This window comes from Salmo trutta, chromosome 9 (genome assembly GCF_901001165.1).
Source record: "Salmo trutta chromosome 9, fSalTru1.1, whole genome shotgun sequence".
NCBI classification, from domain to species: Eukaryota; Metazoa; Chordata; class Actinopteri; order Salmoniformes; family Salmonidae; genus Salmo; species Salmo trutta.
The window spans coordinates 355,155-373,096 of record NC_042965.1 but is presented as its reverse complement, the minus strand read 5'-3'; the positions used below and the strand labels follow the sequence as shown (position 1 = coordinate 373,096).

The following is a 17,942-nucleotide window of genomic DNA, read 5'->3' as shown; positions in this document are numbered from 1 at the left end:
AGAGGTAGGTTTCGACGTAATCAGCTTCCGTTAGTTTGAGTAAAAACTGGTTGGGATGTGATTCAGGAGACGCTCCTCGTTGCAGCTTTCTGATTTCCTCAACGAGGCGGACGTTTTGTAATCGCTGATTCTCCAGCGTTCGTTCCTGAACCGCCTGTTGTGCTTGTTGGGCCCGGACGAACTGAGCTATCAACTCGTCCATGCTGATGCTGCGTAAACATCAACCCTGATCTGATTGCCCACATTTTCCACCACTTGTGGCAGACCAGGGGATTGGGTCAAGACGTTTACACAGATCAGACATGGACAGAGTATGATTAGCTTGGTTTCAAGGGTGTTTATTAAAGGGACAGACGTTCCACTAGCGGAACGCCTCACCAATATCCAATGGTATAGCGTGGCGAGAAATACAAATACCTCAAAAATGCTATCTCGTGCACGCGCACTCCATTGACATTGTTCCCTGCCTGACCACTCACAAAAACTCCTGCATTTTTTTACCCATAGACTGCAGAGACGTCATTCCGCTTTCTGGCGCTTTCTCAGAGCCAATGGAAGCCTTAGAAAACGTCACGTTACAGCAGAGATGCTGTATTTTTGATAGAGATGTCCTAGAAGGACTACAAATTGTCAGACAGGGCACTTCCTGTATGGAATCTTCTCAGGTTTTTGCCTGCCATATGAGTTCTGTTATACTCACAGACACCATTCAAACAGTTTTAGAAACTTTAGAGTGTTTTCTATCCAAATCTACTAATAATATCCTTATTCTAGTTTCTGGGCAAGAGTAGTAACCAGTTTAAATCAGGTACGTTTTTTATCCGGCCGTGAAAATACTGCCCCCTATCCCAGACAGGTTAATAAACAAATTAGGCACATTTGGGCAGTCTTGATATAACATTTTGACCATAAATGCAATGGTTCATTGGATCAGTCTAAAACCTTGCACATACGCTGCTGCCATCTAGTGGCCAAAATCTAAATTCCAGCTGGGCTGGAATAATACATTATGGCCTTTCTCTTGCATTTCAAAGATGGAACAAAAAAATTACAAAAGAATGTTTGGTTTTTTGTTTGTATTATCTTTTACCAGATGTATTGTGTTATATTCTCATTCATTCCTTTCACATTTCCACAAACTACAAAGTGTTTCCTTTCAAATGGTGCCAAGAATATGCATGTCCTTGCTTCAGGGCCTGAGTTACAGGCAGTTCGATTTGGGTATGTCATTTTAGGCAAAAATTGAAAAAAGGGGTGGAACCTTATAGGCAGAATCGGGGCCGTCTGTCGCCATTTCAATAGTTATTATTCCGAAACCTCTCCCGACGGTGTCCAGGGTGTTTAGAACACATCAGATGGATCTGATGGCATCACACACCAACCAAAACTAATCTGAGCTCCATCTAATTAGTTTAAAACCTGTTGAGGTGTAGGGGGCAGTATTTTCACGGCCGGATGAAAAACGTACCCAAATTAAACTGGTTACTACTCTGGCCCAGAAACTAGAATATGCATATTATTAGTAGATTTGGATATATAACACTCTGAAGTTTCTAAAACTGTTTGAATGGTGTCTATGAGTTTAACAGAACTCATATGGCAGGCAAAAACCTGAGAAAAATCCAAGCAGGAAGTGGAAAGTCTGAGAATTGTAGTTCTTCTTTTGATTCTCTATCGAAACTACAGTGTCTGTTTGGTGACGTTGCACTTCCTAAAGCTTCCATTGGCTGTCAACAGCCTTCAGAAAGTTATTTCAGCATTCTCCTGTCACTGGGCAGACTATAGGAGCTCAGTCACTGAGTGGACTGCCTGGAGACAAAGGTATTGGATATGCGCGATCCTTCAAGCACGCCGTTCCTTCTTTTTCTTCTTGAATGAATACGCTATTGTCAATTGTAAATATTATCGCAATTTTACGTAAAAAATACAATAAAGATTGATTTTAAACAGCGTTTGACATGCTTCTAAGTACCGTAATGGAACATTTTGAATTTTCGTCTCTGGTACCGGGCTCGCGCATTATGCCTTTGCTTTGGATAGTGCTCTGAACGCACAAACAAAACGGAGGTATTTGGACATAAATATGGATTATTTCGAACAAAAACAACATTCTTTGTGGAAGTAGCAGTCCTGGGAGTGCATTCTGATGAAGATCAGCAAAGGTAAGAGAATATTTATAATACTAATTCTGAGTTTAGGTGACCACGAACTTGGCGGGTGTCTGTATAGCTTGCTGTGATGGCAAGCTATGTACTCAGAATATTGAAAAATGTGCTTTCTCCGTAAAGCTATTTTAAAATCTGACACAGCGGTTGCATCCAGGAGTAGTCTATCTATAATTCTTTAAATAATTGTTATATATTTTGTCAACGTTTATGATGAGTATTTTTGTAAATTGATATGCACATTCACCGGAGGTTTTGGTGGGAATACATTTTTTGAACATCACACGCCAATGTAAAATGATGTTTTTGGATATGAATATGAACTTTATCGAACAAAACATACATGTATTGTGTAACATAATGTCCTAGGAGTGTCATCTGATGAAGATCATCAAAGGTTAGTGCTTCATTTAGCTGTGTTTTGGGTTTTATTGACACATGTCCTTGCTTGGAAAATGGCTGTGTGATTCTTTTTGTCTATGTACTCTCCTAACATAATCTAATGTTTTGCTTTCGCTGTAAAGCCTTTTTGAAATCGGACAATGTGGTTACATCAAGGAGAAGTGTATCTTTAAAATGGTGTAAAATAGTTGTATGTTTGAGAAATTTTAATTATGACATTTTGAATTTGCCGCCCTGATATTTCACTGGCTGTGTCCCGCACGTAGCCCATAGAAGTTAACTCTGCCAACAAATATTTACTCTTCTTGCAAAAGATGTCACTAGGTTTTAATCTTGGAGCTTTTGTTTTCTAGCCTGGCAGAGGTGTGACCAAAGTGACTACATAGTTAAGGATTTAGACAGGCTGGTGTTAACAAGACTCTTTGTTTTCACCCTTTATCAAATAAAACAGTTTTATTAGTCACGTACACGTATTTAGCAGATGTTATCACAGGTGTAGTGAAATGCTTATGGTCAGTGCAGTAATACATAACAATACACGCAAATCAAAAACATTTAAATAAAGGAATTAAGACATTTTAGAACAAACAATGTCAGAAAGTATTCACACCCCTTGACTTTTCCACATTTTGTTGTTACAGCCTGAATTGAAAACGTGACTTAATGCATCGATTTGGTCTTATGTAGCAAAATTTGAAATTGTGTTTTTTTTTACATTGGATAAAAGTAGAGACTCATAGCTAGAAAATGGTATATCATAAACTGTAGTTGAGGAACAATGGACAAGTAATTCTGCTTTGAAAGTTGATGAACTTGTAACACCTACTGGAGAGCTCCTCATTGTCTACACACATTCAGCATCGTTCACATCCTCTTAATAAGCCTTAGCCCCACCCATCTCTTTAAGGAGTCACATGTGAGGCCATGTGCTAAACAGAGTGAGTAGTGTAGTTAACAAATACTTATTTCCCTCATTAAAATGCAAATCATTTTATAACATTTTTGACATGTGTTTTTCTGGATTTTTTTGTTGTTATTCTGTCTCTCACTGTTCAAATAAACCTACCATTAAAATGATTGACTGATCATTTCTTTGTCAGTGGGCAAACGTACAAAATCAGCAGGGGAACAAATACTTTTTCCCTCACTGTATCCTAATCTGACTTGGTGCAGGTCATGTTGTTCTTCACATTACCATCTCTGGTAAACACACAATAAAACATTAGAGGATATAGGTGTAAACAGTACAGTGAAATGGTTATTTGCATATTTGCATAGAAGCAATATCAAAAATAGAAAGTGTCAATATAAAAATGTATTCAAAAAAAGTGTCAGTGCCAGTAGAGAAATATCAAAATAATATGCAATATCAATTACTATATCAGTGATAGACAAGATAGTTATATGCATACAATAAGGGGTAAAGTGACTGAGCAGCAGGATATATTTTTCTATAGGAGCATATGTGTAGTTGTGTCCAGTCCAGGTGGTGCTTGCACAGGCAGACCATCTATGGGAGGAAGGGCGTCAGCATTGCGCAGTAGCTGAAACCTGGTCCCGACTGAGTCCGAACGCTCCTTGGCGACAACAACACCAGGCTCCAGAGCATCGGAGCTGTAAAACAGGAAAACAGACAAACATTTTTAGAAGACATTACAACCTTGCATAACATCAATTGACCTCCCAAGTTTAGATAATAAGAAAAGCCTCATACAATGCAAGGACAATTATATTCACCTGATATACTGGTACTGCTTTGTCTGTGGCATCGGCCTCTAATAATAATAATGAATGCATTAACAGAAATTACTGTGGCCAAACAAACATTGTTGATTAGAAATGACGGTAATTACCTGTCACATGGGATGACGCTGGAGAGGTGAAGCAGGTGGGGGGGGGGGGGGGGGGGGGGGGGGAGTCAAACATTTAATATGGAACGGACATGGAACAGCGTCAGAAAACAAGTAATACAGACAAATAACAATTAATGCAGCAGCAGGGAACAGTGCAAGGGAACGAGTCCAGGTGATGCGCATGACGAGCGAAGGCTGGTGTGAGTAATGGATGATAGGAGTGCGTGATTCAGGGCAGCCTGGCGACCTCAAGCGCCGGGGGGGGGGGAGCAGACGTGACAGTACCTCCCCTCTAGGAGTGCCACCCGGCGTCCCACCTGGGCGAACCGGCCGAGACATGGGCGCTGGGCAAGCCGGTTGGGGCGTGGAAGCCCAACGAACCGGCAGGAGCGTGAGAACCTGGCGAGCCGGCTGAGGTATGGAAGTCCAACAATCCAGCTGAGGCAAGACGCCTGTCGATCCCGCTGCAGAGAGGGAGCCCGAAAATCCGGTGGAGTGTGATGTGGGATGGGAAGCCGCCAAGCCAACAGAGGCAAGGAAACCTCTCGAGCCAGCCAGGGCGTGAAATCCCGACGGGCTGGCTTAGGTACCCCCGGTTCCATCGGTGGCGGAATCCACCCCGACGTCACCAACAAAACAAAAAAAAACTCCCGGACCGTCTGGGCGAACAAGAACTGACGATCCGGTTGAGGCACGATGTGGGATGGGCGCCATTCGAGCCAACCGGGGCAAGGAAACCTCTCGAGCCAGCTAGGGCGAGGAAGCCCAACAAACTGACTAGGCTCCCCCGGTTCCATCGGTGGCGACCCAGAGCCGATGCCACCATACCAACCGGAACGCCAGTACTCCCCGATGCTTCGTGTGATGGCTGCTGCATTCTGTCACATGGGATGACGCTGGAGAGGCGAAGCAGGTACGGGGAGTCAAACATTTAATATGGAACGGATATGGAACAAGACAGGAACAGCGTCAGAAAACAAGTAAAACAGACAAATAATTAATGCAGCAGCAGGGAACAGAGCAAGGCAACTGACAAATATAGGGGAGGAAATAAACAGGTGATGAATGAGTCCAGGTGAGTCCAATATCACTGATGCACGTGACGAGGGAAGGCAGGTGTGTGTAATGGATGATAGGAGTATGTGATGCAGGGCAGCCTGGCGCCCTCAAGCACCAGGGGGGGAAGAGCGGGAGCAGACGTGACATTACTGATACATGTACTACTGGTGTGCCATCCCTGCGGCCTTCGCAATGGATTAGTCCACTCAGACAGGCGTGAATCAGACAGGTGTCTCGTGTGCCATTCTTTTTTATGTATATATATTTGCAAATGCTTGACAAAAAAAAAGCTTGGTCGACCAACAGTAATCAACCAGTTGACTAAATGGGGTCAGCCCTAATGTAAAATTAGTTTTGATTTAGAATGCCTCGTTATCAAATGGGTAGGAACAAGGGCAGGGGTAAAAAGACATGTCCGTATGCACTCAAATAGTGAATGGAGGCCACGCACTTTCCCGAAGGTCCGTTTTTCAATGATGCCAGGTAGGCTACTTCGATTTTATAGTGGAGCTGTGCTTAATATGAGAAGCTGAGAAATAAATAAACAAGTATTTCACTCCACGCATCAACAACTGTTTGAGGAGCATGCTCTCGCTGCGCGACAGGTGATATTCTGCCCAAACTCTGTATGCCATGGGCTCTCCAACCCTGTTCCTTCATCTACCCAGTACTTAATTTGGGAAACCAAGTGAAATCTGTTCGGAACATTGATAGTAGCATGTTTTCGCAACAAAACATATTTCACTAAACTGTTGACAGCAACTCTACGCACTCTAGAAAGGAATAGAGAGAGCGGAGGAGATGGAAATGCACAGTGGTGAAATATTCTGTATAGCTAAAAGGAATGTCACACCCAATTAATTATGAAAATTAAAAAAATACAAATTCACTGTAATTGTAGGCTAACTCTGTAAGCCGCCATGCACAATCAGTGAACCAACAGCATCGCCATCGGGCTATACGTTCTCTCCCAGACTCATGGTAGACATTTTGGAGTGTAGCTTAAGGTAACCAGTCCATCCAGTATGAATAATAATACAGTCCAAACTCAAAGGCAATTACTCTTGTTTTATTTTGGAGTATAGGCTACACTAATTATTTACCAAAGTCATCTTAAGTCTGTTTAGTTTTTTTCCCCGTAAGTAATATGCAGTATTGTATAAGGGCACAATCATAATTTTTATTCATTTTGTCATAAGCCTATGCAAAAGCTCTATGTGTATAGGTGTTTTGAATTAATCAATCACCTTAGAAAGCGCTGTCCATTTCGTTGTTGGGCTTTGAAACAACATCCACATTGACCATGTTTTACACTCAGTTTCAACCTGCTGTTGAACTTCTTTCTTCAAATTGATCATCCCAGTGAGGTGAGTTTTAAAAGCACTATACTGTTTTCACAAGTGTTTGATGTGATTTTTTTATTTAATTTGCATTTATGTCAGAGTGGTTAGAGGGACAGTAGAGCCCTGAGTACCAGGCTATTAGGACCTGATGGTCTAAGCAAGTTGGATACTAGCAAAGCATGTCCAGAGTGCTTGAGAGGAGATTACCATGACTCAACAGTCACGTGGAATTTTACTGTGGTCATGACTCATGACTGCTGTTGTGGTGGAAATACTGTTACCGCAACAGCCCAATAGTTGAGGTCCTTGATGATCTTCTTGGCCTTATTGTGACACCGGGTGCAGTAGATGTCCTGGAGGGCAGGGCAGGCAGTGTGCCCCCCCCCCCCCCCATTTTTGGGGGGAAAGCTGATAAATTATATAATTTTATATATATATATATATATATATATATGTATATATATATATATATATATGTATATATATATATGTATATGTGAAAACAATTTTTTGAGTAGTCCACGAACAGACACATCGTGACACACAGAAAACATGTTTTGCGCTGGCATTTTAACTTGTAAAGCCCTTTTAATGTATGTCATACAACACAAAAGTAATTTCAAACGTCTCTTATGCTTTTGCATATATTTTAGCTAAACTTCTTGACAGAAATTCACATACTCTTCAGAACATCTAAACCTCCTAAATACATTAAAAAAATACAAAATATCCAACCTTTTTAAGTCATGGTCAAATTGACACATTTATTTTCTCTAAAATGTTTCTTGAAGAGCCAAAGCAGTCACAACATAGCATTAATGTGGTCACGGCGATACATTATCAAGGTTTCTAGTTGAACAGCCTCCACTGTAAATGTGGGGAGAGATGGAACATTAACAGACAGCAAATAACAAACACTCCTAACTGACCTCTCCCTCAGACACCGGTTAGTAGTCCGATTGTAGGATCAGCAGGATTGGTTAAAAGGCAAATATTCTTGAAATGGCTTCCTACTTTGGGTAGATGCTAGCTGGAAAAGGACATTAAAGTGATAGTTCACCCTAATTAGTGGTCAGGTAAACAAAACCAAAGCATGGATTTCTGTCCATAGATTGCTTACAGGGTAAAGAAACCAATATGTAAATGTGTAATTTGGGTGAACTATACCTATAAGATACAGCGTTACCAAGCTTTTAGCTCTGTGAGGGGTCGACCACACGGCCCATGAACACAAGGCAGTCTGTGCGGTGCTCATAGATGAGGAAGAGGAAGGGATGGTCGATGATAAAGCGGATCTGGGAGGAGAGGGGCATGAAGCCCACTTGGGTTAGAGCCGCAGCCTCTGTCCCCTCCTCATTCACGGTGATCGTCCCCTGGTGCTTCAACTGGTGGTGAGGGGAGAAACAGAAAGGTAACATAGTTCAGAACCTAGTCTTGACCTAGATATATTTAAACATTATTAGATAGCCTGAACTTATTTGGCTTTGACAGTGTATTGACGTTATTAGAATAGAGTAAATTAAAGTGAAAATTGGGGTGTTTTTCAGGTGGGACTCAAATCTAGAAGGTAGGTTTACCCAGTTAATAGTGATCTTCTCGGAAGTCATCCCAGTGAAGTCACCCTTCTCCTCAAACAGGTCTGTGAGGCCCATCTCCTTCAGGTTATCTATCAGGTCATAACTCTGCTCCAGCTTAAACTTGGGAAACACCACCTCACGCGTCCTGGGGGAGAAACCAATACAGAAAATAATCTTTTAGACCCATATATCTTATCCATAACTCCCATCATTTGTTATACTCTAACCTAGTGGTCATCTTACCGGGTCTGGTGTTCTTTCCTGTTCACCGTGTGTAGTCAGTTTTTCTTACCTGGGGCCCAGGTCTGCTCACTTGCCGGTCAAGTATCGCCAGGAGTGGTCACGTATTGTCTTGTGTGGTCATGTCTTTTATCAAGTCTGCCTGTCAGTCAATCATGTTTTCTTACCTCTTGGACAGGTAGTCATAATGTTCAGACCAGGTGTGGTCATTATGTTATGACCTGTTGTTCAGCTGTGACCAGGTGTGGCAGTAATATGGTCTTACCTGTTGGTCATGTTACTGAGCCACTTGTTGACCACGGTGGGGGAGATCTCTTTCTCCAGGTTCCTCATGCCAGAGATCTTCCTGGGCAGGGCGATGAGCATGCTGATGTTCCCCGCGTAGGGTAGCTAGAATAGCAATAATCATGGTTTGATTCATTTTTTTTTAACCTTTTTCACCTCATGTAGACTACAATTGTGCTTTTCCAGTTCTCAAATGTCTTTGCATTGGAAAATGCTAGAACATTGTTTCAAAGCAACTTTTGAACCCTTTAGGGCCATCATCTGACCTGGAAGCATACTTAATCTTCTTTCTTTTTGAACCCATTCCCCCAACTAAATGTCTACCACCCACCTGTAAGATGTCACACTGCAGTTCATGGTCTGCAGCCACCAGGTAGTTCCCTTTGTTCTGCATCATTGGCACTCGAACATTCGTCTTTTCATTCACACGGAAGTTCCGGTAGTGAGTCCTCTCTTTTGGGAATTTCTGCTGCCATGTACCTGTTTGTGTTGGTGAGATCGACTGGCTTGTGTCAATAAGATATTTCACAACTAACTTACAAAGAGAGGATTTTAATCTAGCTGTTCAAATGTAATGGAAATGTAATACAGCCCATAATATCAACTTTAAAATCTAAGGCTAGATAGAAAGATACTTGAACCTTGGTCAATAGAAATGGCATAGTTGAGGCTTATTTCTCTGATGTTGTCCATACCTTTAAAATAGAGGTAGTTGAGTAGCATCAGCACCATACTGGGGTCCACACTCTTCAGAGGTTCTCTAATCAGTCCTTTGGTCAGCTTCGAGATGCGCCAGTTGGCCTTGTCCACAAACGCCTTGTCTTCAAAGTCCACTGACTGGGGCTCTGCAAAATAATATGCCTTGGTATTTGCCCGGAAACTCGGTTCCACCGCCACCTCTTTTTTCACGTACAGGTCGTTAACGGATCGCAATGTGTATCCGAAGTTCCGTCGGAAGAGTCTGTGCGTAAGCTTCCGGAACAGCTTGTGTACAGTAGCGTTGTCATAGTGATGGCTTGCATTGACGAAATCGGCAAATCCCAGCGTCTGGTAAAGCTGCGCATGTGTTCCGGGCCCCGCTCCAAGTGACATCATTCCCATGGCAATGGAGATTCCGATGGGCGCCAGCAGAATGTTGTCTGTCTGGTTGACATCGTTCCGAAGGCTACGGTAGAGTTTAAAGCCAAAGTGGGCGTTGACCAAATTGATTCGTTGGAGGCGTGAGTGCCCATGGAATAGGCGTAGAAGTCTGGCCCGCCGCATCTTTGGGTCCGAGGGTTCAGCGAAGATGTCGATATCTGGAGCGGGAGTTGCGATCTCATCAATCTCATCCCCTTCACTGTAATAATATAAATATTATGAAAATAGCTAACCCACAAGCGTGCACCATGCTCCAGCCAACTGTGCCACTTCAATCAAAAATATGTCTACAGAGCTTCCCAGTGCTCAAATCACTTGACATTGTACAGTCGTGGCCAAAAGTTTTGAGAATGACACAAATATAAATTTTCACAGTTTGCTGCTTCAGTGTCTTTAGATATTTTGGGCAGATGTTACTATGGAATACTGAAGTATAATTACAAGCATTTCATAAGTGTCAAAGGCTTTTATTGACAATTACATGAAGTTGATGCAAAGAGTCAATATTTGCAGTGTTGACCCTTCTTTTTCAAGACCTCTGCAATCCACCCTGGCATGCTGTCAATTAACTTCCGGGCCACATCCTGACTGATGGCAGCCCATTTTTGCATAATCAATGCTTGGAGTTTGTCAGAATTTGTGGGTTTTTGTCTGTCCACTTGCCTCTTGAGGATTGACCACAAGCTCTCAATGGGATTAAGGTCTGGGGAGTTTCCTGGCCATGGACCCAAAATATTGATGTTTTGTTCCTCGAGCCACTTAGTTATCACTTTTGCCTTATGGCAAGGTGCTCCATCATGCTGGAAAAGGCATTGTTCATCACCAAACTGTTCCTGGATGGCTGGGAGAAGTTGCTCTCGGAGGATGTGTTTGTACCATTCTTTATTCATGGCTGTGTTCTTAGGCAAAATTGTGAGTCAGCCCACTCCCTTGGCTGAGAAGCAACCCCACACATGAATGGTCACCCTGTCTTCTCTGGACAAGTTTTTTTTCCGGATGCCCCAAACAATCGGAAAGGGGTTTCATCAGAGAAAATGACTTTACCCCAGTCCTCAGCAGTCCAATCCCTGTACCTTTTGCAGAATATCAGTCTGTCCTTGATGTTTTTCCTGGAGAGAAGTGGCTTCTTTGCTGCCCTTCTTGACACCAGGCCATCCTCCAAAAGTCTTTGCCTCACTGTGCGTGCAGATGCACTCACACCTGCCTGCTGCCATTTCTGAGCAAGCTCTGTACTGGTGGTGCCCCGATCCGCAGCTGAATCAACTTTAGGAGATGGTCCTGGCGCTTGCTGGACTTTCTTTTGCGCCCGGAAGCCTTCTTCACAACAATTGAACCGCTCTCTTTGAAGTTCTTGATGATCTGATAAAAGGTTGATTTAGGTGCAATCTTACTGGCAGCAATATCCTTGCCTGTGAAGCCCTTTTTGTGCAAAGCAATGAGGACGGCACGCGTTTCCTTGCAGGTAACCATGCTTGACTGAGGAAGAACAATGATTCCAAGCACCACCCTCCTTTTGAAGCGTCTAGTCTGTTATTCGAACTCAATCAGCATGACAGAGTGATCTCCAGTCTTTTCCTCGTTAACACTCACACGTGTTAACGAGAGAATCACTTACATGATGTTAGCTGGTCCTTTTGTGGCAGGGCTGAAATGCAGTGGAAATGTTTTTTGGGGATTCAGTTCATTTGCATGGCAAAGAGGGACTTTGCAATTAATTGCAATTCATCTGATCACTCTTCATAACATTCTGGAGTATATGCAAATTACCATCATACAAACTGAGGCAGCAGACTTTGAAAGTTAATATTTGTGTCATGCTCAAAACTTTTGGCCACGACTGTACTCATCCTCTAACAATGTATATCACCTACCTGTAGTCATCCCCCCCCTCGACCAGGATCTTGTCAAAGTCAATGTAGTCTTCATCCTCGAAGCCTTCCAGGGGCAGATCGTTGGTCACAGTGTTCTCTTTGTGGAACTCCAGAGGAATGTTCTCCATGTCCAGAGCTCCACCCTGGCTAAGGCCTCGTGGGTCTGGCTCAGTGTTTGGGGTCGGACTCTGGTCATAGAATCTGAAGTGAGAGCCCAGGTCCTTGACCCCGGCCAGAGACGTTCCGACAAAGAGACAGGACACAGCGATGATCGTGACAACCCACATCCTTACACAGACATGACATAGAAAGCATTTATTAATCTAGAACAAACCACCTGACTTGAAGCCACCAGTGTTTCTAGTCAGGACTGCGTCTTAAGCCACGACACAGCAGGAATCAGGAACCCACCATTTGGGAAACACTGACCTAAGGCATTTATCAAGCACAAATAACCATGGTCAATATCAACATGTTTAGCCTTCTTTTGGTTGGATACCTAAGACAGTTTCCCCATACATCAAAGAACATCCAAATGTGTTATTAGACTTGAATTAACACTTTATTAAAACCCTTTCCTATAGAATTTTTTTCAGCAGTTCAAATCTTAAACTTTTCTGCTCAATTTCAGAATAAGTTTTCAGTTAATAAATAGTTTGTTAATAAGCATGAACACAACAACAATAGTCAATATATTGGCAGTAGGGGACTAAAATGGCTTACCTGTGCTTTCTGTGGTGGCGGGAACGTGTGTGTGTGTGTGGCCTGTTTGCAACACTGTGAAGAAAGAGCAGAAAGACCAAACTGAACTTTGATGTCCTCTTCCCTTGAACAAATAACCCAGATCAAACAACAATGGGGACAAAGTCCCCACTGTATCTGTGTTTTTTTACTTGTTTTCCCATGTAACAAATTGATATCAATAACAAGGAAGCCAACATCAAAGGGTGTTTCACTGCCATGTTTAGAAAATTGGAGGTTACACATTTTTACATCATACATCATCAATTTTGTAAGCATGGGCTATTTTGTTGAATAGTTTTTTTGACAAGGTTATGACATGCCCATACGTTGTTATTTTAGATTTTATAATTCCATTGCAATCCAGATTGACTAGCCTTGATGGTTTTAACACATTTCTGCCATGGCACTGTGGACCACTGAGTTCCCCTCAGTGACTTTCAATCTCTGTCTCTCTCTGTCGTCTATAGATTTTCAGGGACTTCTGGCTGTACTATGTGGTCATGGGCTCTGCTGTGGAGGGCTCGGGTCTATGGACAGAGAAGTGTGTGAGATCGCCACCAAGTCTCCTCTCCTGACTTTTCCCAGCGGTGAACCACTCCGCTCTGAACTACAGTACAACTCTGCCCTGAAGAACGATAGTCACACCGGTACACACAAAACACACACACACAAAGAACAACACCGTCAGGTGGTCAATTTAACTAACCTAAATAATGCCACCTGTATCTTTATTGGAACTCTACCTGCCCCCATCATGTACCTAGTTGTCCCTCTTCCTGTAAGAATTGCTGTCTGTCTGTCTGTCTGTCTGTCGTGCAGGCTGAGTTGAGTGATCTGCGATCCACCATCATCAACCTGTTGGGCCCCTCCCCTGAAGGATCTGCTCTCATCAACAAACTAGACTTTGCCATCTCGACATACCTACTGTCTGTCTACAGGCTGGAGTACATGAGGTGTGCTACCCCTTATAGATCTATATCTGCTGCTGCTGCTGCTCTATTACCCATGGCCACCTACATACTGTCTGTATACAGACCAGGGCCAATATGTATCAAGCGTCTCGGAATAGGAGTGCTGATTTGGGATCAGTTTGGGCTTTTGGATCATTATACACATTGATTGTATGGAAAAGCAAGGACCTGAGCCTAGATCAGCACTCTCACCGTGATACACTTTGTACATTCAGCCTCAGATCACATGAGGTTGGAGCAGAACCTATTTATCCTCTCCTGGTTTATATTCCCCAACATTAGGGGACTCATATTATTCTTTTTCTCTCTGGTTCTGTCTCAGGATGTTGCGTTCTAACGACGCAGACATTTTCCATGTGATGTTCCGGTACTTTGAGGACAATCATCCAGAAGGACAAATCTGGTGGGCGTAATGTTGTATCTGCATTATAATATTGTTTGTATTTATGTATTTTTTTGTTTCTGATTCAACGTTTCATCAGGTATGATGCAGTGTGTGATCTGTGTCAGTGATAAAATCTTCGATATCTTCCTCCAAATGATGGCTGAGAAGGTAGGTGTGCTCTTAATCACACATGTTGCTTTGGTTATGCTTTATTTTACCTCCATGTTTAAAGTGGTATTTACATGGTATTTACTAAGAAATTATGTGCTAACAATTGAATCCTACAGACGAAGAACCGTATATGTGACATTTTTCAAAAAAAAGAGATATACATGAAAAATCATTATTGGACACCCTTTTTCTATAGTGAACCGGTTTCACAAGCTTTCCACGTGCTAATTAACAATATTTTTTAATTTAAAGATAGGCTCTCGTGGAATAACCGTTTATGTGCACCACTCAGAATGGACGGATAAGCGCACACCTTTTCTGTTGCTGATGAAAATCGCCGAAATGTGGGAAAGAAACGTAAAACAAAACTAAAAGAATGGGAAGACAGGCAAAGGAAGATCTTACGGAATGCGGGAAAACCCTATACAAATCGTAAGGGTCAAGAAAAAAATGTGAAAAGCTGTCCAAAAGAGGTATGTGGAAGAACCGTATATCAAACAATCAAGCTAGCTAGCTATAGAGTACAGTAACTAACATGTATGTTCTGGGTTGTCTAATTTGTAACTATAGAGAAAATATATTAGCTAAAGTTCGTTGGCTACTAATTTATACACTATCGTTACAAATGTTATTGCTAGATTATAGAAGAAACATAGCTAGCTACTTTTTGTCCATCCACCGGATGATTCGACATGGCTACAGTAGCTAGCTAGTTATATGTAACGATCCACTGTATCCTGCAGGGAAGAGCGTGTTCCACGACGTGCAGAAAGGATTGTGGAAAGTTGACTGATGAGCGCAAGCTGCATCTGTTCAACAGTTTCTACACTGTCCCATACAAGAAACAACAAGCGTTGATTCTCTCCGGCTTAGAACAGGTTAGAAATAGGACAAAACTTCTATTATAATAGCTATATTGAACACTTGCATAGTTTAACTTTGACAGTAATGATACGTACATTAACGTTAACTCTAAAAGTGCAGTGTTACACAATGGTGCAATACAAACTCATTCTGTGTATAGGTTGGGAGTGTGTGTGAAAGATGGGGGTCCTGATCAAGCAATAGCCTGAATGTGCTACAGTATATGTTTTACTATCAATAAATGTATATGTTCTACAAAGAGAAGAATACCACATCAACTGCAAAATTCTGGGTTTATAGGGACATTTTCAAACAGCAGTCTCAATTTCGGCCAACCCAGGAGTGACACCTGTGGCAAATGTGACACATTCTTCACTAAGATGTCAGCAGCAACATCTGAAGAGGAGAAGAGGAAGATTGCAGTTGAAAGTGAGTTGCACCATCGAAAAGCCGAAAAGGCCTACACACAGCTTCAAAGTGACACTGAGTGGGCTAAAGCCAATGCTGACTGCCATGTCATTTCTGTGGATCTATAGGGGGTGATGTACACCCCTAATCTGACCCACTCCAATGTCTACTATCAGCGGCAGCTGTCAAATTTTAACCTTTGCATCCAGGAACTTGGAAAAGAAGATCCTGCATACATGTGTGTTTGGCATGAGGGGATTGCACACCGAGGGTCCATTGAGGTAGCAAGCTGCATATTGAAGTGGGTGAAGACAAAATTCACGCCACTCACCAAACCAGAGGTGCGCAAGTTGATCATCTTCAGTGACAGATGCTGTGGGCAGAATAACAACTGGCGGATGCTCAATCTGATGTCGATGCTCGTCTCTGTGGGTTACTTTACCCAAGTTGAGCAGAAGTTCATGGTCTCTGGTCATTCTTTTCTTCCTTGTGATCGATCTTTTGCCACCATCGAGAAGAGGTGCAAGGAGTCAGTCCTTCATACACCTGATGTTTCAAAGATGATACTTGAAGCACAACCAGCGAAACCATTCAAGGTGATGAGGATGCAATGTGAAGACTTCAGGCACCTTCCAGATTCTGTCCTCAAGCGACCAGCTGGACTACAGATCACCTCAGTGAGGTGGTTAAAAGTCACAGGTATTGCACAGAAAATAGTTTACTAACATCCCATCAACATGCAACATGTTGTTCTAACAATAAAATATCCTAATGATTCCCTTTTTTTATTCATTACAATATACAGTACATCTCTCTGTCACCACATTTAGCATTAACTCTAAGCAGTTAACTTATTTACTGCTGTCACCTCAGTACAGAAGGACATTTCTTGCCTTTAGCATGGGTTTAACGCAATTCAAAACTTAATTGCTGATCATGGTGTTAAACGCAAAGAGAATGGTTTTCTGAACGTTTTGTAATATTGACCTTAGGGACCTGCATAATGGACATGCATATTGGCACATCACATTGATCCATATTTGATATGTACAAGTTGTACTTCTTTTGATTGAATTAATTTAATTGTATTCTATTTTTGTAGTTATTCTATGGTATGTTCACATTGAGGGCTTCATTTTAAATGAGACTAAGATTTCATGACTCAACTTTTAAGAAAAGTCAGTGCTAAAGTTGATAGACCACCTTTAAATGAACCTCCATACAAATTAATTAACTATATATTGCATTTAAGTTATTTACATGAAGGGCATCTGTACTTGAAAGTACTTAAAACATCATATCAGGTGTTAAAAAAGGACATCTTACAAAATGTCACATATACTGTTCTTCCACAAACTGAAATCATCGCTGGAGATATACTGTTCTTCCACATTCTAAAAATTAAAACAGCAATAAAAGAAGTATTTTTTGAAATAACAAAAAAATATCAATTGTTGTTGGAAGATATGAGTATGGTGAATTATTTGTCAACCATAAAACACCTAATGTGGTACACACAATTAATAATATAAAAATAACTGATTATCTTAAAATGGAAAAATTGTCACATATATGGTTCTTCGTCTGTAGGATTCAATTGATACTTTCTGGTACTTACCTCAAATAATTCAACACCATTGGTAACACGTACCAAATGGTACAAACCTACGCTTGTGCCAATGAATCTCAAAGAAACATCATTTTAGGGGCACTGGTCTCCCGTCCAGATGTCAGCCTGGCCCAACCCTCCTTAGTTTCAGATGTGAGCCAGTAGAGAGGAATAGGGTAGGATGGCTGCTAAACTACAACTCCCACTCTCATGAAATGCATTCAATTGACATTCTCTCAGATTCTTATTTTTTTAAGATGTCGCCAGAGAAGAAGGCTGACGTTTTACATGTTCCTATACAATTGTGTTTTTTTGTTCGTTTCTTTGCGTGGTTTGTAACTTATTTATTAACTTGTTTTGTAGATATGTTGCTGCTACAATCTCATGACAGAAAATAACCTCTGAACATCAGAACTGCGATTACTCACCACGAACTGGCAGAATCCTTTTTTTTCCTTTAACGAGTCCGACGGGAAGGACATGCTGTTTTCCCGGGAACAGGCCCAGATGCCCGTCATTTGCGTGAGGAGAAGGTGGAGAAAAAGGGTCCGGAGGGCGGGCTGCCTTCCGAGAATTCATAGGCGATCGAATAAACCCCCACTGCCTTCCATTCTGCTAGCAAACGTGCAATTTTTGGAATATAAAATTGATAAGCTATGAGGAACATTAAACTACCAACAGAACATTAACTTCTTATGGGCAGGTGGGACTGTAGCGTCCCACCTGGCCAACATCTGGTGACATTGCAGAGCGCGAAATTCAAACTACAGTATTATAAATATTTAACTTTCATAAAATCACAAGTGTAATTGATCAAAATAAAGCTTAACTTCTTGTTAATCAAGCTGCTGTGTC

General features: G+C 41.9%; 1 protein-coding gene and 1 long non-coding RNA gene across 3 annotated transcripts; one reads left to right on the top strand and one right to left on the bottom strand.

Moving 5' to 3' along the window:
- The first annotated feature begins 5,656 nt into the window (after nt 1-5,656).
- LOC115199708 (uncharacterized) lies at nt 5,657-14,580 on the top strand. 2 transcript variants are annotated; one of them, XR_003879402.1, is made up of 3 exons: nt 5,657-5,962; nt 13,147-13,326; nt 13,499-14,580. It is a non-coding gene; the product is annotated as an uncharacterized LOC115199708 (long non-coding RNA). The 2 variants fall into 2 exon arrangements; XR_003879401.1 differs by lacking the exon at nt 5,657-5,962 and adding an exon at nt 12,763-12,947.
- serpind1 (serpin peptidase inhibitor, clade D (heparin cofactor), member 1) lies at nt 7,391-13,447 on the bottom strand. The gene is made up of 8 exons (XM_029762018.1): nt 13,386-13,447; nt 12,659-12,712; nt 11,936-12,223; nt 9,620-10,263; nt 9,256-9,404; nt 8,905-9,029; nt 8,400-8,544; nt 7,391-8,207 (listed from the first exon to the last, which is right to left on the bottom strand). The coding sequence occupies exons 1-8, from the start codon at nt 13,433-13,435 to the stop codon at nt 8,016-8,018; spliced, it is 1,647 nt and encodes a 548-aa protein (XP_029617878.1). The 5' UTR covers nt 13,436-13,447; the 3' UTR covers nt 7,391-8,015.
- Nucleotides 14,581-17,942: the final 3,362 nt, after the last annotated feature.

Excerpts from the sequence above, each read along its gene's own strand:
- serpind1 (XM_029762018.1), bottom strand. The coding sequence starts at position 13,435 with ATGATGGGGGCAGGTAGAGTTCCAATAAAGATACAGGTGGCATTATTT. Across the intron at positions 12,713-13,385 it reads ATACAGGTGGCATTATTTAG|TGTTGCAAACAGGCCACACA; the intron begins GTTAGTTAAATT and ends CTTTCTTCACAG. Across the intron at positions 12,224-12,658 it reads CGCCACCACAGAAAGCACAG|GATGTGGGTTGTCACGATCA; the intron begins GTAAGCCATTTT and ends TGTCTGTGTAAG.